Source organism: Mixophyes fleayi, chromosome 1, assembly GCF_038048845.1.
Source record: "Mixophyes fleayi isolate aMixFle1 chromosome 1, aMixFle1.hap1, whole genome shotgun sequence".
Taxonomy (NCBI): domain Eukaryota; kingdom Metazoa; phylum Chordata; class Amphibia; order Anura; family Limnodynastidae; genus Mixophyes; species Mixophyes fleayi.
Genome location: NC_134402.1, coordinates 71,013,194 through 71,037,363, shown reverse-complemented (window position 1 = coordinate 71,037,363; position 24,170 = coordinate 71,013,194). Strand labels below are relative to the sequence as shown.

Below are 24,170 nucleotides of genomic sequence, written 5' to 3'. Positions count from 1 at the left end.
GTGCAAGTGGAGGGGGGAGAGGAAGAGAGAAGGGTATGGACTTCATCTGCAGATACCGGAGTGAAGGAAGAGAAGGAGGGTGAGCTAGCTGGAGAGGAGAAAGGAGATAGCAGCAACAGAGGAGGGTGAGAAGGGGGACAGAATGGGCATGGAGGGTGGAGAGGGTGGGGTAAGAAGGGACTGCTGGGAAATGTCATGACGTATAGACTCAATCTTGGAGGAGAAGTGGGTAGCAAAGTCGACAGCAGAGAGTGTGGTGGGGGGAGGGAGAGGGGAGAGGAGGGAGTTGAAGGTGGCAAAAAGCCGACGGGGGTTGGAGGATTGGGAAGAAATGAGAGCTTTGAAGAAAGATTGTTTAGAGAGGGAAAGGGCCGAACTATAAGAGGCAAGCATGAACTTGAAGTGGAGGAAGTCAGCATGAGCAATATTCTGTAATATTGTTAAAGATAAGATGTTACTAATAAAGTGTATTTAAAAAAAAATAAAAATTATAAGCAGGTTTGTTTTTTATTTTGGTCTAATTGATGCACTTTGTTCGTTTGCCAGCCAAGCTTTGTTTCAAGGGGTCTATAAGTAAGGGTGTGCACCGGCCACTTTTGGTGTTTTGGGTTCTGATTTGTTTTGCCAAAACACCCCACGAAAGGTTTTGGTTCTGATTTCGGGTTCTGATTGTTTTTTAAAGCATAAAAAGTGCTAAAATCCATATTTTGGTGTTTTTTTCACTCCTACACTATTATTAACCTCAATAACATTCATTTCCACTAATTTCCAGTCTTTTCTGAACACCTCACACCTCACAATATTGTTTTTAGTCCAAAAGGTTGGACCGAGGTAGCTGGATGTGGGCGGCACAAACACGTGGCCCATCGTAGGTGGCTGTGTAGGCTTGAATGGCCTTTTGCTGCTCCTCCATCCTCTGCAGCATATAGAGGGTGGAGTTCAAGCGCGTCACTACCTCTTGTTTTAGTTGATGGCAGGGCAGGTTCATGCTTTTTTGATGTAGCAGGAACAGTGAACGTAGTTTAATATCTGATACTAATATTTCTGGACTGCAAGAACAGTGAACGTATTTTAATTTAGCAGTACTAATATTTCTGGACTGCAAGAATATATTGCTCTAGAATTTTTTTTATACTTTTTAAAAAAAATTTAAAAAATTTTTGTATCATTTTTATTTAATTTGTTAATAATTATAAAATTACTATGGACTTATCAGAACAAAGCACAGGACAAAAGCACCACTGGACTCAGCAGGACAGTCACTGGCCAAAGCACCACTGGACTCAGCAGGACCGAGCACAGGACAAAAGCACCACTGGACTCAGCAGGACAGAGCACAGGACAAAAAAATAAAGCACCACTGGACTGATCACACAGGAGCAGGAGCACCACTACCCTACAACCTCCCTCTTCCCTGATCACAGCCCAAATGAAGATGGCGGCCGCAAGCGGGGAATTTATGCAATCCGAGTCTCGCTTTCATTTTTTTTTTGGCGCCAGAAATACCCGAACAGTGCTCGGATCCGCACTGTTCGGGTGGGCTCGGATTAGCGGAATCCGAGCCAGCTCATCCTTATCTATAAGTAAAGTGCATTATGAAGTGTTAGAGTATGGGGAGGTGCTGAAAGTGGCAACTTTGTGTGTTCATATGAGTGCTTCCAGCACAAGAATCACACTTTCCTTGTTTTTGAAATGTTGGAGCAGAACCTGTGTGACTTCCTGAAGCAAAACAAGTTCATTCCTCTTCCTTTGAAGTATATTCAACCTATTTTACAGCAAGTTGCCACTGCCCTAATGAAGCTGAAAAGCTTAGGACTGATTCACGCTGATCTGAAGCCGGAGAATATCATGCTGGTTGATCCAGTACGCCAGCCATATAGAGTGAAGGTGATCGACTTTGGCTCTGCTATGAGCGTTCCCTGCTGTCAGATCATACCAGCTTCAGCCGTGTTCATAAACTGCTGGGAAATTTGATTACAAATACTACACTTAGAATGTTGAGGATGGCACTTTCAAGATATTGGAATTGTAGAATTCAGATTTTAGTGAAGTGTAGTATAATATATTTATATTTGTAGTACCATTGCTTTGCCAATATATTTCATTAGTGTGACACTTTATATTTTTTGCCCATTGAGCACAATTCTAGTGCTCTAAAGCGGACTGGTCATCACTACATAAATACAATGTTGTCCTCCGAACATGAAAAAGGATTTAGCTAGCCGACTGTTTAAAACTAATATATTACAATGTAATATATGGAATGCATACATGTTTTCTGGATAAGGGAATAATGTGTGTGTAATTTTGTGCATTGGTATTCCGTACATCATTACATTGTCTCGCAGTGCCAGGGAGGAGACACTTATTTATCATTACATCTGTGAGAGTACCAGAATATTTACTTTTTTTTTTTGCATTCAGGTTTTTAGAACAGTTTCCATAGTGAGTTTACGAGTAAGAGATCTCTTAAATTTGAATTAACTTTTAATTTTCCCTCCGTTAAAAACGGGCTTTTTTTTTTTCTATTTCTGCTATTAGAATGATTGTTGAATCTATGCCCTTTCACTTGTATCCAATACCATGTTTGGGGAGGCAAAACGCAGTTGTGCTAGATCAGTGATGGGCAAACTTTTTCAGGAGCCGGCCAAATAAAAAAGAAACTTTAGGCGGGCCAATATAATTTATTAAACTCAAATCGAAATATATAATACAAATGTTTTGAATGGGACGGGAGGGTGTTATATAGCAGTGTTACCTCTATAAGTGCAGCGATCATACAGACACAGCACTTATTTCAGCAGGTTGTTGCAGATCCGTCTTTCTGGTGAGCCACTAACTGACAGCACAGCAGCCAATCAAAATCCGCCTTAGTATATGGCCTTCTCACATGACTTTCAGCCATTAGGGGGCGGGCAGGTGTTTGAGTGATTGACTTACGAAGTGTCCTTTTAGGAAGGAGGATGAAGTGTAATGGAGGAAATAGCTGGGAAGGCATAAAAAGGAAGGTTCTCACACAGGATCGGCCCTAATAATTTAATGCATATTTTAATGAAATGTTTTAAAATATTGGCGGGCCGGATAGAACCTCTAAGTGGGCCGGATCTGGCCCGCGGGCCGTAGTTTGCCCATCACTGTGCTAGATTATCTTATACACGGATCAGCCACAACATTAATACCACTGACAAGTGAAGGGAATACCATTGATTATCTCATTACAGTGGCACCTGTCAAGCGGTGGCATTTACTAGTTAGCAAGTGAATAGTCCGTTGTTGAAGTTGTTGTGTTGGAAGCAGGAAAGATCTGAGCGATTTTGATAAGGGCAAAATTGTGATAGGTAAACGACTGGGTCAGAGCATCTCCGAAACAGCAGAATGTGTGGGGAGTTCCCGTTATGTAGTGGTTAGTACCAAAAGTGGTCCACGGAAGGACAACTTGTGAACTAGCAACAGGGTCAAAGGCGCCCAAGGCTCATTGATGCGAGTGGGAAGCGAAGGTTAACCCGTCTGGTCCAGTCCATGAGAGCTACTGTAGCACATATTGCTGAAAAAAATGATAGATGGCTGTTATAGAAAGGTGTCTGCTTGCTGCGTATGGGGCTGTGTAGCTGCAGACTGGTCAAAGTGCCCATTTTGACTCTTGTCCTCCGCCGAAAGCGCCTACAATGGGCAGATGAGTGACAAATGGACCATATAGCAATGGAAGAAGGTGGCACGGTCTGATGAATCACATTTTCTTTTATTTCCTGTGAACATCCAGGTGCATGTGTGTCGTTTACCAGGGGAAGAGATGGCACCAGGATGCACGATGTGAAAAAGGCAATGCTGAGGTATTGAGATGCTCTGGGCAATGTTTTGCTGGGAAAACTTGGTGGCAAAGTAGCACCCAAATGAATGCCAGGACCCATCTACCTAAACATTGCTGCAAACCAAGTACAACCCCTTCATGGCAACGGTATTCACTGATGGCATTGGCCTCTTTCAGCAGGGTAATGTACCCTGCCACCATGCGAAAAATGCTCAGGAACGGTTTGAGGAACATGATAGAGTTCAAGGTGTTGTTTTGGCCTCCAAATTCACCAGATCTCATTCCGATTGAGCATCTGTGGGGTGTGCTGGAAAAACAAGACCGAGCCATGAAGGCCCCACCTCGCAATTACAGGACTTAAGGGATCTGCTGCTAACGTCTTGGTGCCAGATACCACAGGACACCTTCAGAGGTCATGTGAAGTCCATGCCTACACAAAGGGCCCTATACAATATTAGGCAGGTGGTTTTAATGTTGTGGCCGATAGGTGTATGTCTTCTATTATCTTATATCTCAGTGCAGATTAAGGATTTGCATAAATTTGACAGCAATAAATTGCCACAAACCTGTAAAATATAACATTAGCTGCTGCTGGTATGGAGCTGTAGGTCCTAATACTTCTGCAGTTCCACTTTCTGATTCAGGAATGTGTAGGAGTGACGGCTCCATGAGGTACATGCACAACTGTGCATATGATATGTGGAGCTGTCATTACAATGTAAGCAGTACGTTGATGCTTTATTTGACATCTCTGCCATCTATGTGCAAAACTGACTAAAAAAAAATAGAACGCATACTTTATCCTGAAGAGGCTTAATCACTTTTTCAAGTGCGTGATCTGTGTACATCACTCTCAAACTCTGTCCTATGAAAATTAATTATGCAGCAGCTGTACAAGACTTTTTCCCCCCTATAATTTTTACTTTTATAATGGTCCTTTACCAGATGTTATGTAACCCTGTATGTCAAGCTGGCTATAGCCACATGTAATGACAGCTGAAAGCCAAGGTCATGATACCAGCTTTAGCCAGATACAGAGAGGACATGTGAGGTGAGATGAACAGTGTTGGGATCGTGCAGCCCTGTAGGGACAGTCTCTGCAGAGGGTGAAAAGCTGTCCATAATAACATACATGTAAGTGATAATAAAAATATATTCACCTGCATAATTTTGGGAGTTTTCATACTTGCATGTGTTTAAAGAGCAAGTGAAGCTGCTTTGAATATCAAAGCATGTATATTGATGGGTTTGAGTATTTTATGTTGGCTGACTCTAGCTGCCCCAGGTTAGTACCAGGAACTATGCAGTAGCACCCTCCGGTTCCTGTAAAAGTGATGTCACAACATTGGTATCTCTAAAGATCAGGTTACCTCTGCAAGACCGTTTTAGTAGCTGTAACCTAATTGTAAAAGTTATAGCCATACCTGCTATTAGATCCAGGAAATTCTGAATCTACCATTACCAGACTTAGACTTACATTTTTTCTGGAGGGGGAGGGTGAGGGAGGTGTGTGTAAGTAATTATGTGGGGGGGGGGGGGGAGGTGTGTGTAAGTAATTACGTGGGGGGGGGGGGGAGGTGTGTGTAAGTAATTACGTGGGGGGGGGGAGGTGTGTGTAAGTAATTACGTGGGGGGGGGAGGTGTGTGTAAGTAATTACGTGGGGGGGGGAGGTGTGTGTAAGTAATTACGTGGGGGGGGGAGGTGTGTGTAAGTAATTACGTGGGGGGGGGAGGTGTGTGTAAGTAATTACGTGGGGGGGGGAGGTGTGTGTAAGTAATTACGTGGGGGGGGGAGGTGTGTGTAAGTAATTACGTGGGGGGGGAGGTGTGTGTAAGTAATTACGTGGGGGGGGGGGAGGTGTGTGTAAGTAATTACGTGGGGGGGGGGGAGGTGTGTGTAAGTAATTACGTGGGGGGGGAGGTGTGTGTAAGTAATTACGTGTTAAGAAAATGTATTGCACCAGCCCTTGCAGTGTGTCTCTATTCCTAACTTCTTGAGAAATAACATTAATTTTTGGGGTAACCTTCTGTAGTTGGGGTAATTGTGTACAAGTAACTATAGGAAGAGTAGTGGGAAACAAAATGTATACTTCTAGTATTTTGTATAAAACAAAAACCTTCACAACCAAATGTGCATTTCACTGTGCAACAAAGTTCTACATAACAGGAAAATCGGTGCTTTACTTGAGTACACAGAGCCGTCTCATTATTGTTGGCCTAAATAGCAAATAGCAAAACTGTGAAATGTGGTCTAATCATGAAGAAACCTAAAATAGCTGACAAAACATATCTGAAATATCATGTTTCCTTGTTGCTTTCTTAATAAATTCACCATAAACATGTGTGAAGAATGTTAGAAGCCGGCATTGCATATTCATCTGCAAATGTTTAGATTTAAGATTAATGCTCTTTCTGCCTGTGACCAGATAGTTCACATTTTCTATTGGCCTCAGACATTATATAGAAGGTTGAATTCCACTATTTAGAAGTCACCTTCTTCATTTGTCTATATGTAGGAGTTGCCACACAGGGGCAGGGAATGCCACGTTTAGAGAGGTAGCCATACTGAACTCAATCTGAAGTGTACATTAATCACAAAAGCTTCAATGAGGGATGATCTTGTAAGCCTGTTACATTGGTGTTTCTCTGTGACATAGGGCTAGGCTAGTACTCTTGTCCTATGCTTCTCTGGCACAAGATATAGGGAATACTTTTTTAGCTTCTGTTTTAAATATGGCTACTCTCTCTTTCCTGGAATATGTGATGATCTAGAATCCCTTAGACAATGACAATTTGGCCAGTATAGAGTTGTTCCACTGAAGTTTGTAGTGAACCTTTCATTTTACCTGTACTATGACGCAGCCTGGCGGTTCTCACTCATGAAAGGACAACTAAACCTCAAGATCATTTCAGATATAAGAAACGTGAAGGCAAAATACATTGTTCAATGTTATTCTGACCTTTCACTGCACCTCTGTTCTGAGAATAAGCACTTGGTTCATCTGAGACTGTAGGGGATTGTCCTGTCGAACAGGATTTTTGGTAGGTTGTTAGCTGCTTATTTCAAAAGTCCTAAAGATGCCCCAGAGTACACACCACTCCTCCAAAGTGGTGCTGCCACACCCACTTGTGGGGCTCGGCAGAGTTTTTGGTGCACAGCCCTTATTTGGACAGTGAAAATGTTGGTTGTTTTGGCTAAAGTACTGCCTCTCCATTACATACAGCTGAATCTACTTCTACTTATCTAGGACTGTGTCCTAATAGGAGGGGGTAGAGGTAAAAGATTTCTGACAAGTCATTTCAGTTACTGTCACTCTGTCTACTTAGACAAGCACCTTCTCCATAACATGGTAACCCGCTACAGAGTGCAGCCCCAAGCAGTCACATACAAACTCCACACAAGATCCTAGTGGTAATCAAACTTATGGCCCCAACGCCTTCTGACAGCAATGCTAACCACTGTGCCACCCCAAAGGTGTTCGATCTGTAATGTTGGTAATGGTATGGCGTCATTGAAAGCTTGCCCATAACCTTACTTGACTGTACTCTATTGGCGATTACTGTTTTCACATGAATCACTCTGGATAATGGATACTTTCCTAATGTGAGCTAATGTAAATGTAGTTTAACAAGATTGAGACTTCTCAATGACAAAATCCAGACTGCACAGCTTAGTGAGATCAGCCCTGACTAATGCATTTAATCATATTAAAACACCAGTCTCAGGATGAGTGGGCAATAAAGTAATGTTTTTATTTGTGTACGTGTCCACTAAACAGTGTAAGTGATGGTCTTTGTGTACTGTAAGAACACACGTAAAATACTGCCTGCAATGCGTAAAGTCTATTAAAGCAGCTTTAACAGTTAGTCAAAAAGATAATATAAGCTTATAGACCTATATACACACACACACACACACACACACACGTTTTGACAAGTGTTTGCGTAACTTTGCTTTGTGTCCATTTCGACTGGCGTCCTATGTACTTATAAAGTACATAGGAGACTGATGCAAGGAGGCTTTGTCCTTGCTTTTACATGAATAGTCAGAAGTATATGGTCAAAGTACAAGATTTTGTCTTACGATTAAGACTAGTGTATGTATGAGTTTTTAGGCTTCATATCCACATTTTTACAAGAAAAGCCATTTGATATGGTCATTGAATTGGAAGGTGCCACAACGCACTGTTACAAGACAGTGGGGAAAATAGGTCATACATAAAACCGCAACATACAAGGTAGACAAAAGTAAATGTAGACCTGAAAACAATCTAATGATATCCATTTTCACTAGTGATTTAGACCTCACTGTAGGCTTGTCGATGTATTTACATGTGGTAAATGGCAAATAACAAATGGACCAAGTAGGAAATCCAAAAGCAAAAAAGCTACTACAATGCTAAAGCAAGTAAAATGCCACTTGGTATAAAATGTTTTCTAGTGTCCTACCCATGTACATACATCTAGAAGCATTTTATAACAGTGGCGGGTGTTAGTTTAAGGCATGGGTTGTATAATTTATTACCTATAAGAAGATACATTGTTGAATCACTGTATTAGTAAACCCATACCTCCCTCTTCCCTTCTGTACACCAAGTGCATTTGAAAGGCAACAAAGCTTAACTTTTTGCCAGGCACAGCATACGGGAAACCTATTTTTAAGCTTATGGCTTCCTTATTTAAGACCCATTTTATTATAGTGTTATGGTATACAGGCGAACATGAAAGTATGCAAGATATATGAAATTTGCATGTGCCCTTAGTCTGAAGACGATTACACATAAAGCTAGATGGCTGGTTAGTGCAGTAACAATCTATCTTGCCTTCCCTATCCCTATGATGTCATAAAATTACTGTCGATATGAGTGCTGTTTGCTCAGTACACAATTAATACACTGTACTGTAAGAGTCTGTTTCCAGCTTCTGAAGGGCTTATCTGCTGCATATTCTGATTTGTGCATTTTTATGCTCATGTGACTGGACACACTTGACACAGTCATTCCTTAGAGACTCCTTTTTCTGCAGTGGTGCATAGTATTGTATCCAGTCATGTTCTATTCACTCTACAGTATCCATTCTGTAGATTTGCTTTTAAGGTACACTGGATACATGTGCCCATTCTTCAGCTTTGGTGAGCCAGGTGTATGTAGTGTTCTGTTTATACCAGACATTCACCACACCCCCGTGCTCCACAGTATCATTCTCAATAGGTTTGAATGGTGTGGCACAAACAGCCTGACTTTAGCCAGATGAAGCTGCAACGTGTGCCAAGCAGACTGATAAATGCATGCCTAGCCCACAAAGGTCATACATTTACAGGAAATTTAAGTGCTACACTATGTAAACAGACATGGGTTGTGGTTGTTTTTTCAAAGTAGACCTTTTTGTTTTCTATTTATCATCCTCATCATCCTTTTTAGTTTATTAGGCGCCGCATAATCCGCAACACCACACATTCAGCAATATATAAACCGCAAACAATACAAGAGAAACCATAAAAATCGATGTAAAAAGAGCCCATAGAGAAAGCAACTACGTAAGACACAATTAGAATAAATGAAAGCTTACATAGAGTTGATAAGAGGTAGAGAGGTCCAAACATGAAGTTAACGTTCAAGAGGAGCAAGGAAGTAAATGGAGACATTAGTGATGGAGCGACGAGGTAGGTAAAACGAGGGGAGGGAGGAGTTTAGTATGTCTTTTCACATTTAACCTCTAAAAAAAAAAAAAGTACACAAAGGTGTACATTATACTTTGAGGACACTGGCTTATAAATCTCTCTTTCTGGTAGTAACCATACCAGACCATCTGTTTTTTGTTTTTTTGTTTTTTCTTTTTTTTATGAAATATGAAAGTACCAATAGACTATTTTTCTCCCCTCCTAAATGGTTTGACGTATTTTTTGTTATATGCTTTTTTTTTTTTTTTTGTCTCACTTAATAGTGTTATTACTGTCTCTCTCTGGGGTTTGTTTGTTTTGTAGCAACTCCACTCCCATTGCTTAGTGTACCAGGCATAAATAGTCATCATTGTCCAAATGATTGCTAACTTCATGCAGTCATGTACATAGTTGAATACAACAGAAAGTATACATTATTGGTGTGGTGCAGCTGTAAACATGTGTTTGTTATGTTTTAGTCTAATCTACAGCTGTATAGTTGACACGCTGTTTTTAATGCCATTATCTCATTGTATTGATCCATATTCTTTACTTGCCTTTTGTTTACCTACCGTCATAAAGACTTCAAAGACATTCTTTTATGTTGCCCATATAGAAAAACTGAGACTGATGGAGGGGTTGAGGTAGACCCTTATGTATACAATTTCAAGAGCTAATTAACATATGAAAGAACAATTTGTACAAAATTTGATCTGTGGTAAATGCTGATTTGTAGAATATTAGGCACAGAAGAATATTTGTGTTAGTGATGCAAAAAATACAGGGTTTTTTTCAGCAGTAGTAATTCAGTTTATTCAGCGTTCTTTCTCCCTAGTACAATAAAAACAAATACTGTAATGTTACATGTTCTGTAAATCTTATTGTTGTTAGTATAAAGAAAATTGCTTATTTTTTGTTTTAATGTCTGGCTGCATGGTATGTACTAAACGGACATCCACATTACACTCTATGGTGAAGGGGGGGGGGGGCGGACTACTAACTTCCCAAACTCCTATATATCTGCTGAACGATTACATTAAATAATTGAATACGTTTTTCACTGTAAAAATGTGTTTGTAAAACTAAAAATTGGGTTATTAAATGTTCACCTATTTCATCTTTTGTTTTTTTTTATCTTCTTTTAAGAACCGGTCATTTTATACAATGTGCCGCTCTAGGCAACGGAGGATGTTGCCCAACATTAACCTATAAACTAAATCAAGCCTAGATGGTCGCTAATGATCACGTTTTATGTTCTCAAATGGCTCTTCCAGAGGTTCATATCCGTTCACATGCAGAAGCAAATTTAATTACATGTCTCATTATGCGCTGTCTCTGGAAGGGCATATTTTATTCATAAATGAGATGTTTTCCAAGTTGTTGTTGTAAGTATTTGTCCCTGCTAGTTTTGGCAAATAAACAATTACTTGATGAGGGAGCTCAGAGTTGCCAGACGCAGCCCATGTCTGCTTAGTTTTGCTGCAAGCATCGCCACATCCTAGCCCAGAAGGAATAGAGCGGCTAAACTGTTGGAATTGGTGTTGTAGTTAAATTACCGCTTTATGTAATCGTGGCTTGTGTGTCTAGTTATACGCTCAGCTTTCCAAATATGAAGATTAAAATATTTTAAATACAAATGCAGCTCTGTTAAATGATTTAAAATAATCCTATCTGTTAAGGTTGTCTGACGATAGAGCCCTTCACCTTTTTAAGGATTTCTTTGATTTTAAGGTTGGGTTATATTAAGCATTTCCTAATGATAGCCCACTTCATACAATTACTATAACAGGTAGGTACAGTATATGCATTTAACTATATTACAAAATAATGTATGAATATCTATTGTACTCATGTATTTGCTTGCATTTTGTATACTCCCCTGAATCTTGATTTTCCTCCTTACCCTTATTCTATTTCTTTTTTTCTATCTTGTATTTCATTCCTTGTACTTCCTCTCGGCTCCCTCCTCCCATCTTTTTATCACTTGGATGTCCTGTGACGTTATTAATCACCCTTGTACATTGAGTATTAGCTTGCAGGTTGGTGTGTTGTTAACATTTGTCACCTCTATATACAATCTGTGACTGTCTTGTTTCAAGCTCATTGTACACATTAAAGTCTTTCATAAAAGGAAAAAATAAATAAATAAAAGAGGGAAATGTAAACTGGTAAAGGCATACCTTCCAATGGTCCTGATTTTTGTATAACAGGCCCAGTGTCTGAGGGCTGGGAAGAGGGAGTGTCATTTTGGAAATGGGTGTGGCACGGGTAGATCAGGGGTGTTACGCTCCCCATCAGGTAATTTTGGCAGAGAAGGTAAAGGATATGAAGTAAGGTAGTCTCCGCTTCATATCCTTCAGTGTTTGTCTCGCTGGGTCCACCGCCTTCCTGTCCTTTCTGCTATTTCATCTTTGATGTCCCCTAACCCCCTGTTTTTTCAAAATAGATAATTTTTGCTCCAGTCAACAGAATCTACTTAGCTGGCATCTTGTTTTCTGTTGATGACACAATAGACTCTACCCATCAAGCTGGCCACGAAGGTGTCGCTCTCAAAACTGTCTTACAAACTATCGAAAACTTGTTACACACGTCTACAAAACCTCTCTAGAATATGCACATATATCAAGGCAGTGCAAAAACCTCCATTTATGCGCTCAGTCTCCCACATTTACTATTACTATTTACTGGTTTTCTGCTAACCAGACTTTCACCTTAGTCTATTTTAAATGCAGAAACTAGACTAATTTTCCTCACAAAACGTTGTTCTTCTGCTCTGCTCTACATTGGTTTCTTATATTTACTTAATCTAATTGTAAATATTTTTTCTAAATGGAAAACCATTAACAAAAATGCACCAACATGTTTTCACTTTACTTGTCTCAATGTATCTCCCAACTCTATGCCTCCACTCTGCCCAAGATCTGCACCTCTTACAAATACTACTTGCTTTTACTTGCAGTCCACTCGGTGGAATTCCCGTCCTCGTGCAAAAAAAGAAGTTACCGTAGCCTCTCAAATTCCCAAACCACCTTTTTAACCACCTTAGGCTACCCAACTACCACCCCTCTATAATGTTCTCTCAAAACTAACCTTTCTCCTTTACCCAAACAACCTACTGACCCCCAAACCAACATAACTGTGTGACTGGATCATATAGCTCACTAAGCACTTTTTTTCCTTTTGTAAGCTGACTGGACCAATATGTAAACTGTCATTTTAACCCATACTTGCCAACATTTCTTTTTCTTTTTCCGGGAGATGCCGGCTGGGACGTGGGCGTGCAGGGGGCGGGGCGGCGAAATCGCGTCATTTTGGCCCCACCCCCGTGACGGAATGACGCAAATCGCGTCATTTTACAGCGGGGGCGGGGCTAAACGCCGCGATTCCGGGTGAATCGCGGCGTTTAAACTGAATTTTTCCCCCTTCCTATCAGGGAGATTGCCACACTCGTCCGGGAGACTCTCGCAAAATGCGGGAGTCTCCCGGACAATCCGGGAGAGTTGGCAAGTATGCTTTAACCTCTGTGTGTCTTATTTCCCATGTGTATCAGTTGAGTTAGTATTGGAGCAATATGACACCTCCTAATGTAACCGTACGGTATTTGGAAAAAGTGTTTGCATGTTCCCAGTATTTGAAGATCATACGTTCATTATTCTTGATCTTTCCCTTTATAGAGTCATATTTAGACTTGACTCTGCCATAGGTACTGTGAGTGCTCTCTAAATTCTTAATAGTGCACGTCTAATAGTCCTACCCTTCTATTTAACATTCCCCCTCTTGTTGTTTGTAGGGGTTGGAAGATAGATGTTTGGTAATGAAATGAACGTTAATAAAATGAAAATTGAAAGATAAGTCCTATGTAGGCATGTATCTAGTTGGCTTATTGCTGAGTTTAGCGCTATGCGCTTAATCATGATGTAAGTGGTTAGTGACTTAACTACACACACAAATAGCCATAGCACATTCCAAACAATCTGTTTATTCATAGACATAGACATGTCTCTACAAGTGTAATGTCAGATCCAAACTGTGCCTCTAGAAATGCCTGACAAAAGTATGATTTATTTCTTCTTTATTTAGGTATTTATCTGATAATCCCTTATAATAACATAATTGTGAGCCCTCTGACATATTTATATTCCCCAAAATAATGTCCCTAAAGGCCAAATGTTACTGTCCCTTAGTACATTGCTGGATTTGATAAATTATAAATAAAACACTTGAATGAGTCAAAATGTAGACTGTGCATATGACTGTATGCAAACCTAACCACCTTAATGCACATAGCTTCTCTAACATTTTGTTTTGCTAAGAGTATGTTGTGCTGTAAATATGTGATTACAAGTTTGTATTTAATATGCTGGGTCCACCACTTGTGGAGACTTTCATTCTGTAATATGTCCTGCTATGAGATCACACGTGTATACAGCTACACGCTGTAACCAGCCTAATTTTACATTTTAGTGATGTGCATTGTGTTACATTACCTGAATAGAAGGTTATAATTTGCATAAAATGAATTGGTTGCTTTACCTCCATTATTCTGATTCACTGGGTGCTTGTAAGTGTTTATTAATAGTTCAAGTGTAACCAGTCGCAACCAATCGGGTAAAGGTTTTCATTAGTGTAACTACACTAGATCATTGCTATGGGTCACAGCTGCTCTTGGCTCATTGGAAGCCCCTGATCGTTCCAGGGATCAGGCCTCTCAAGACCCAGAGGTGAAGTCGTCCATCGGGTGAATTAATATAGCTACTGCAGTAAAATAAACACTACCGCCTGGGAGAAGGAGGGATTGAAATTTGTGGGCATGTAAACCCATTTCCTGTAATTATTATTTACATTGAAAGCATTTTTGTTTTCTCTCCTGCAGTATCTGCATCCGGCACATGTGACAAGTTAGAGAAGGAGAAGAACGACTTGCTGGTTGCTTATGAAGGCATCCTACAGAAGGTGAAGGATGAGCATCTCGCCGAGCTGTCTGACCTGGAGGAGAAACTCAAACAGTTCTACACAGGAGAATGTGAGAAACTACAGACCATCTTCATTGATGAAGCGGAGAAATACAAGAATGAACTTCAGGAAAAGGTAAACGCTGCTCTTGTGCAATAGTGCTGAATATAGAAAACTGAATTCTGAGATTTGTTTTGTATATAATAATGCCTCAAATGGCGCACACTTTGTTTTTTGTTGGTTTTTTTTGCTTTTCTTGCACGATTTTCCAATATCTAGAATATTGGTAGTTTGCTGTCTGGTAAATGGTGATGTGTTTTAATGATTATACATTCTCTATTCAACACTGATACTAATAACTGTTTATTCTCTTTACCCCTATACAAGTCTTACAAATGTAACCCCCTGTCACTGAGTGTAGTGTGAGGTGCACAGTCTAGGCAGTGCACTTCCTATATACATCTCCTGCCTCCTCCTGCACAGTTCTTAACGGATATATGGACAGAATATCAATGGGGCAGTCACATGCAAAATGGTGGCTCTAGTTCACCCTCGTCTCTCTCAGCAGTGTTCAGTCATCCTTCCTCTGCGGGGGTATTATCCCTCTCACCCTTTTGTGGGGGGCATTATATCTCTGTCCCCCTCCTCTGCGGGGGGGAGCATTATATCTCTGTGCCCCCCTCCTCTGCGGGGGGAGCATTATATCTCTGTGCCCCCCTCCTCTGCGGGGGGGGGGAGCATTATATCTCTGTGCCCCCCTCCTCTGCGGGGTGGGGGGGGGGGGGGAGCATTATATCTCTGTGCCCCCCTCCTCTGCGGGGGGAGCATTATATCTATGTGCCCCCCTCCTCTGCGGGGGGAGCATTATATCTATGTGCCCCCCTCCTCTGCGGGGGGAGCATTATATCTATGTGCCCCCCTCCTCTGCGGGGGGAGCATTATATCTATGTGCCCCCCTCCTCTGCGGGGGGGAGCATTATATCTATGTGCCCCCCTCCTCTGCGGGGGGGAGCATTATATCTATGTGCCCCCCTCCTCTGCGGGGGGGAGCATTATATCTCTGTGCCCCCCTCCTCTGCGGGGGGGAGCATTATATCTCTGTGCCCCCCTCCTCTGCGGGGGGCATTATATCTCTGTCCCCCCCTCCTCTGTGGGGGGGAGCATTATATCTCTGTCCCCCCCTCCTCTGTGGGGGGGAGCATTATATATCTGCCCCCCCCCCCCCTCCTCTGCGGGGGGGAGCATTATATATCTGTCCCCCCCCCCCCTCCTCTGCAGGGGGGAGCATTATATCTGTGCCCCCCTCCTCTGTGGGGGTGGAGCATTATATCTCTGTGCACCCCTCCACTGCGGGGGGCATTATATCTCTCTGCCCCTTCATGTCTGCTGCCTCTCCTTTCTATCATCCTGTCACATTCTGAGGTACTTTATCCCTGAAATCTGCCCCATGTCACTAGTATTCTGTCAGTGATGTTGTACTATAGGCCCTAGTGGCAGCAGGCGATGGACCAGCTCCCCAGATTATAAGGGGGGGTCCCAGGACCTCCTCCCCTCTGTCCTGGGTCCTCTCTCCACACAGATCTGATCCCTCAGACCAACCTGATGTTGCTAAGCAACGTTCCTGCTGTCTCCTCTGGGTCCTAGTGCCAGGCTACACGTCCAGTCACTGGGAGGTGTGAACAACACACCAGAGGGGGTGTTACACAAATATTAATAAATTTGCAATGTAATGATAAAAAGAAATAAGACCTAGTACTATTTATTATGAAGTCTGTGCTATAAGCTGCTGCGGTGGAAATATAGCCAGCACATAAATAACAGTACTAAGATTGTGTGTGTCCTGGAGGTCCAGTATTTTGATATTTTAATATGATTATTTTGAACTTAACCAATATCTCTGGGCAAATAAAAAACTGCCTTGTATGTGAATGTTAAGCCCATTAGCTGGGTGTTTGTGTAGTGTGTTCTGTATGTAAGACGTCATAGAACATATTTTACAGCCACTGTGCCTGTGGTTTAATCACTTTCCAGGTTGATGACCTCAATACCACACATGAAGCCTACAGACTAGAAGCAGAGACCAGTCATATTGAGTCGATAGAAGCTGTAAAGCAAGAATATGAGAAGTCCATTACCGGTAAGAACATTGTGCTTTTCCCTATGTATAATTTAAGGGACACGGTCATAAAAATTGGTTGTAATGTTTAGATATACAGTAAAAGTGAGGATAATATAACTGCAATCGATGTGCTTACATTTCGCACATATGTTTAATTTTAATACTGTTTAATTGTTGTAATGTCATCTTTTATAGCGTTTTTATTTTCCCCCACCAATATAATGCTACTAATTACTATGATGCAATATAAGGTAACTGTAGTAAAGGTAATGTCTATCACTTAGAGATTAAAGAGCCTGCCAAACAATGAAAGCTGTGCATGGCTCCTGTAGGGGGCCCCCAGGACGGCATTCATGTCCTCTGTATTACAGAATAGAAATATACCTGGTCATTGTCCAGTTACTGTAACCCACATTCATCTCTCCTAGAACTCAGAACCAGCCAGGAACGAGAAAATAAAGCGTTAGAAGATTGTGTTAAAGAAAAGCAGGCAGAACTAGAGGTTGGGTTCCTACCGTATTTGTACAAGTTCCTTACATTTTATTTGATGTTTACTTATTTTATATTGATGTTGTTTTCCCCAACCCAAAGAAAAAAATAGATCATCTGACACGGGAGAATGAATCCCTGAAGGAGAAACTAAAAGCTGAGGAAGAACAAAGAAAATTGTTCAAAGAGAAATGTATCCAGGTCAGTTTGTCGTTACTGTGTTTTATGGCTTCGCCAATAGTGTGAGTGGAAGGCAAGCGGGCTACATGCTGTAGTATATAGTCTTTCTATAGGTATCCTAAACTGCCATCAGTTTCTATCCTGTCCCATGTTGGCTTTCAGTCTGTTCAATCTTAGTGCAGATAAAACATAATTGCGATCACTGATGCAAAAACAGAAATGATTAAGCAAAGAAAAGCTTTTTGCTTCTTGTAATGTCATCATGGAAGATATGATACTATAGCAGAGTTTACCCACAATGCATCCAGTTTGCATTATATTTCTCCCATAGGTATCTCTGGATGTAAGATTGCTGCCATGTAAATGGAATGCATGCAGGCTGTAAGTCATACAGTTTAATCACAATCTCATTCAGTTACTGCACAAGATCACATTCCTGTAGGTCTCCCGGGGGCCCGGAGTAATGTGCTGAATTTCTGCTGCAGGTCATTAGCGTTCTTTGTTCAGGGCCCATGTGCAGATGTAACCTGAATTCTCCTAGAGCTAGAACAACCTGCTGGCTCCACAGTGCAGTAACTTGTTTCTCTTGTCTGTCCCTGCAGAAGAACCCTCAGGTGATGTATCTGGAGCAGGAACTGGAGAGCCTGAAAGCAGTGCTAGAGATTAAGAATGAGAAATTACATCAGCAAGACAAAAAACTGATGCAAATCGAGAAACTGGTAAGTGTGCTTTCATATAGCTGCTTTTATGCCCTGTGCAAATGTTCATATACAGTAAATAACTTCCATACCAATGCAGAATCTATTTCTATGTACCCTGCATTCAGGTGAAAAACACAAATTTTATTCTACTCAAAGTTCATGGTAGTAGACCTTTACCTGTGCACAACATGGGGACACTATCTGGAAGTAAAATGATAGAGAACTGGGTGAATTGTGTGACTCAACGCACTGTGTGTCACAGCAATCCCAGATTTGATAAAGTGCAGCAAACCTGTTGTGACAAGACAAAGAATAGAGGTTTGTAATCTTGTATAAAACCCTCTCTATGAAGAGTAGTATATCAGTGGGGATTTGTCCCTGGGATCCCTACCATTAACTTTTATCAACCAACGCTGCTCAGCGCTTAAGACTTGGACTGGACGGGATATACCAGCAGCATAATATGGAAGGTGTGTATTGAAGACCATTGGTTTTGAGTCTAATAAGTAATTTATTTTCTTTCTGGGGGAAGTTATCACATTTCCTTCTATTATTCAGAGATTCGTACACAGATCAATTGGGAGCACCAGGTAAAAGGGGTTAAAATGTACCGGTCCTCCTATCCTAAAACAGGGATAATCCAGAAAGTCCAAAAACAAACCACAGCAGCCTCTATGATGTCATAGTGCAATGTGCACACTATATAGTATTATAGTGTCCTAGTGACTTAATGGCACATCCCTCACCTGTGATAGATGCATAGAATCTTCAGATTGCGTTCTGGTTAAATGCATTGTTGTTCTCAATAATACAGCTATGGTTGTTGCTGGCACAGGATTACATTACGATACTGCTGGGCAATGTCGATTACTTGTTTGTCTGTTTCCTTGTTCCCTCGTGTTTCTCTGCCTGTAATTCTGAAAGCTGTGCAAGCTAATGTTAGTGAATGAATATTGATTTTGTGTAATGAGACTGAGATGTGCTAATCTACTGACACTTTGCATGTTGGGCCTGTAAAGTTTAGCTGGCATGCTCTGTGCCTTGCTGCGTCTCTCACACTGGTGTCTGTAATTCCTTTATCTTAAGGTGGAGACCAACACAACTCTAGTGGAAAGATTAAACAAATGCCAGCAGGAAAACGAGGATCTCAAAGCTCGTATGGCGAATCACATAGCTGTGTCAAGGTAACACATATTACTATTTGTTGACATAAGATACATTCACCAACAGTAGTCTTTTATATCTGTGGGTCTTGTTTTTACTGGATATGTTATGTAAAAATAGACTAAGAATCTAGATATGCAACGGCTTCAGGATTTTGTATGAACTAAAGTTACTTGATTAACTTGTAATTGGTGAACAGCTCCACATACCTCGCAAGGGGCCTGATTCATTAAGGATTTTAACTTAAGAAACTTCTTATTTCAGTCTCCTGGACAAAACCATGTTACAATGCAAGGGGTGCAAATTGGTATTCTGTTTTGCACATAAGTTAAACACTGACTGTTTTTTCATGTAGCACACAAATATTAACTTTAAATTTCAGTGTACAAATAAGCTATCAAGTATTTGTGTGTTACATGAAAAAACAGTCAGTATTTAACTTATGTGCAAAACAGAATACTAATTTGCTCCCCTTGCATTGTAACATGGTTTTGTCCAGGAGACTGAAATAAGAAGTTTCTTAAGTTAAGATCCTTAATGAATCAGGCCCAATGTTCCCAATTGGAACAAACTAGGCCACAACCCTGATCTGGCCAAGTTACCAGGTTGTTGTTTTTTTTTTGCTAGAGATTGCTTAAAGTATATATTATTATAAATAACCTTAAAAACTGATAAATGTCACTAAAACTTATAGTAATATCCTCAGGAATGAAGTTTGAAAGGTATATGTATGTGATGGTAAAAACTAGCCGTGAGGAGAAATCGATTGGATGGAATTATGTTAGCTGTACGATAGTGGTATCATCAATCCCAGAATCCCGGATCATAAGGAGATGGTCAGTGAGAGAGTTGATTTTAACAACTCAATTCCTCCAAATTACCGGCGTTTCTGCTTTGTACAATGGGGGGAAAACGAGGTCTCGCCATATCTATTAATGCTTTCCAGTCTTGTGTTCCTCCGAGTGAAGTGAGCTGACCCATGTTAGATGTAGAAAGTGGGGATCCAGTGCTGGAAGTACTACATTTCTTCTTTTCCTCAGCTGTTTGAAGAAATAGTACAGAAATGTCTGCATTCATTCTTTAAAAGCAGATAGAAACGTTCCTCAGGGAACTGTTGTAGAAGATTTAACGCATTTCTGTGTCTTTTATGCAAGATCATCAGATGATTGAAGCAATATTACATAAAGCTCTGCTAAAAACAATCTTTTGTCTAGATCCTCCACAACATCCAGGACAGCTGCTTATAGTTTATTTTACAATCTTCGCACCCAAGGAAGTTCTCTTTTGTATGCACTTACAAGTGTTGATTCATGGATCTGCACATGCAGTGTGTATATGAAGTTATACCCAGTACATCCCTTTTGATGCCCTAAAATCGGGATCTTTCAGAGTTATAATTCTAGACTTGGAAATCTGCAGAGCATAAAATAGCTCATGGTTGAGAGAACCAGTTTGGTGTAACTCCTTCACCACTCCAATGCTGAAACCTGTTGTATATCAGAAACTGTGGCCAGTGATGTGGTGTCCTAAACAATTGATAGACTGTTTGCTTATGAATATTATCTTTTAACGTGTACACTCTAGATAAAAATGAACAGATGGTCAGCTGACAACTAGAGAGATTAGAATGGGTCGAGGGCTGAAACCTCACATGAGTAACAAATGTTTAGTTATCAACAAATATAAAGTGGTTTAAAATATCAGATCTAGTTCACATAAACAATACTTTTAGGGATTTAGTGTATATAAAAACACAGGGCCCGAGTCATTTAGGAGAGTAAGGCAAAAAAAAAAGAGTAACTTTGATCCTGGACAAACCATGCTACAATGCAAGGGGTGCAAATTAATTTATTATTTTGCACATAAGGAATATACTGGCTGCTATTTCATGTAGCACACAAATACTTGATAGCTTTATTTTTACACTGAAATTTAAAGTTGATCTAGACCATGCCCTACCCAAATAAAAATCTGTTCCCACATTTTAAATTTACTTCTCCCCTCCAATGCAACATGGTTTTGCCAAGGTGCATAGTTACTCCTTATTTCTTATTTGCTGTCTTTAATTGACTCCGGCCCATGGAGAGCAAGGAGTCCCAGATCGTATTCACATCCACTGTGGATAGCAGATGCTAAAGCTGGTATGTCTGTAATGTGCGGAACGGAAAAGAAAATTATCAACAGTGTCTCTGCAAATTTGAATTGTACCCGTTTCATAGATATATGCATATAATATTTACTACTTTGGCCACTTCAGGCAATTGTCTACGGAGCAGGAGGTTTTGCAGCGATCTCTGGAGAAAGAATCCAAAGTGAACAAGCGTCTCTCGATGGAGAATGAAGAACTCCTCTGGAAGTTGCACAATGGTGACCTATGCAGCCCTAAAAAACTGTCCCCATCCTCTCCTGGTATCCCTTTCCATGCGTCGCGGAACTCGGGCTCTTTTTCCAGCCCAACAGTGTCGCCAAGATGACACTTTTTCATTGGCTAGAGACTCCGCTCAGACATTTCAGGACACTCCGGTGAGATTGCTTTGGACAAATACAATGGAAACTAAGGCTATATTAGCTAAATAAACATTACAGATGACTGGAATTTGGGGTTTGATTAAACTGTTGGGTAACCTACTGGAAATGAAGGGGCGCTTTGTTAATGTTGCTCTTTCCGCTAAAGAGAAGACTTTATGGTAAATATATATACGGATATTGTTGCACAAAGCACTTACCTAGCAAGATAAAACAATTCTTGCATTTTGCCTTTTTTCACCTACAGCAAGTTCATAGGGGAAAAAAGCTCAGGGCTTGTAGATAAAAGATCACAAACTTTATATAGTTTTATCACCTGTTTTTTGTTTGTTCTTTTTTGTTCGGGTGGTTGTGAAGTGAATGAGATGGATGTTACACACATGGTTTGTGCGACTCATGCTGCCTCTTGTACTTTGTTTTGGGTTTTGTTTAGTTTAGTTTTTCTTAGCTCTTTTTTGTTCCAGACAAACTGTAATCATAAAACGTGTTAGTATTTCAGCAGAAATGTAAACTTGGCACAAAATATTTCTGCGTTTTCCCATTTTATTGCATCAAACACTATCCAGTAATATTTGGGGTTTTAGGACTCTTAATCCCTGAAATGTAATGTCGAATGTCAGCTTTTGTGGACTAAGCCGCTCTGCTGCTCCTCACCTTCAAGTACTAACCACCTGCTACATACAGTTTTTTGTTTATTTTTTTACTTTTTGGGACTATGCAAAGCACTGCGTTGTGTGTGTACTATTTCTCTGCTTAGGTCTTTGCAGCGACTAGGTGACAGCTCATTTATATAAAGGCAAACAACATAGATATTCGATTTGTTTGATAGCTACATGAAGTGACACTACACATATATAAAGGGTAACTGCCATTTGTGACTGCCTTATTGTAAGGTCCCCCTCTCTATCCATATTGCTCAAGCTACTGGGTCAGAGAGGGGATAGATCTTTCATCACTATGTAGCTGCTCTCTTCTGCGATCCACCAAAGAAAAGACTGCAGACCTGGAGCTGCGGAGACGTGTAATGCTTGTTGTTTTTTTTCCTCCTAATTTACCCCCTCTGTTAATGTTAAATACATTGTTGTATGTTATAAATTGTTTGCAGCATTTCCAAAGAGTTTTATTTTCTAGCATCCTGAAATAAATGGTTTCTGTTGTGTTCCCTTTCTCATGTTTGTAATTCACTATATTGTCATCTATGAGAATCTCCGTGCATGCTGCCACTTGTTTTTCCTGGTAAGACATTCAGGACTGTCACCAACTTGTATTGGTTAGAACCCCTGATTTGTCTTTCTAACCATATGATTTCATTTTGGGCACTGATAAGATGAATACGGGCACAGAAAAGGATAAATGTGTTTTTTGTGGTTTTCTTTTCTTTTCTTTTTTTTTTTATCTTTTTTTCATCTGCATCCTGCAAATGTGTGTAGCTTCTAGCAAACTTGGATGTAAAAATAAATAATATGCTGTAGTTGCTTGGTTTGTAATGATGGAAATATATTCTGACATGTAAAAAGAGAATAAATTTATTGGTACAATAATTTACTTCCTACAGTTTCACAGATCACAATGCTTATTCTTGTTTGGAGGGGGTGTGGGGGTTCTATGTATGTTACTTCTCTCTACACCCAATAATGTTCACCTACAGAATTGTCCGTACTCTCTTCAGTCCAGCCATTAAACATTTATCACATTGATGAGCAACATGGCTGATTTGCACCGATTCCATTGTTTAGGCAATTTACGTTGCTTTTCCATTTGCGCTTCCAGACCAGATGAGACTTCACATATAGCTACCTGTTTATCCCCTCAAGCTGGTTATCTAGCATTTCTCATCAACTCCAACAGTTGTTGATTCTGAGTTTACACATGGACAAACCATCATGGTTACAGTGTGTGTATTCCAAATAATCGCTATAAGCCTACATCAAGGAGTGGCTGCAGATTTGGCAGAAGTCCCCATAACTTTTCATTGTATGCAGAGCATGTTAAACACCTTATGAAAGAGCAACATACTTTGAAAGTAACTCAAGTCTCAGTGTGTGTATTCTTGCATTTCACAGTCTATAAAAGCTACCATATGTGTTTCTGAGAGAACTGTCAGGTATGTACACTAGTTGTAGGGGGAGAGACATAGGTGTATTGTGGTTGTAGAATGAATGTGTTCTAGTTAGAATGCACACTCGATAACAGCTGTGTATCATCCTGAGATCCATTAGTGAAACTATGACATTGAGTGACCTTGCACAATGAGGTGACCACATCAGACATTTATTGATTATTGGTGAAATTACAGCCTGTCCTATTCCAAATGGTCCTAGTCTTGTGGCCCGATTGTATCAGTTTACAACTCTTAGCATGGTCGATATTGAGATAAAGGTTCTTCTGTTACAGTAAGCTGGGCGAGTAAAACTTGCAATGCTAATTGCAGGAAGGTGTAATTTTTTTGAGGCATTTTGATGGTAATGTGGGCGTAATATGTTAAACATTTTGTACATAAAATCCTGTTACAATGTAAATATAGATGGGTAGATACTATATGGCCATAAGTATGTGAACACAGAAAGGGTT

General features: G+C 40.5%; 1 protein-coding gene across 6 annotated transcripts in view; it reads left to right on the top strand.

Moving 5' to 3' along the window:
- The window catches only part of MTUS1 (microtubule associated scaffold protein 1), a 136,852-nt gene extending 113,703 nt beyond the window's left edge, over nt 1-23,149 (top strand). For all 6 annotated transcript variants that reach the window (XM_075196455.1, XM_075196473.1, XM_075196465.1 and 3 more), the window contains 7 exons: nt 14,341-14,555; nt 16,452-16,557; nt 16,968-17,041; nt 17,131-17,229; nt 17,811-17,927; nt 18,996-19,093; nt 21,331-23,149. In XM_075196455.1, coding sequence (XP_075052556.1) covers nt 14,341-14,555; nt 16,452-16,557; nt 16,968-17,041; nt 17,131-17,229; nt 17,811-17,927; nt 18,996-19,093; nt 21,331-21,547 — 926 coding nt within the window. In that variant the 3' untranslated portion in view covers nt 21,548-23,149. The remainder of the gene's footprint in view (nt 1-14,340; nt 14,556-16,451; nt 16,558-16,967; nt 17,042-17,130; nt 17,230-17,810; nt 17,928-18,995; nt 19,094-21,330) is intronic.
- The last annotated feature ends 1,021 nt before the right edge of the window (nt 23,150-24,170 follow it).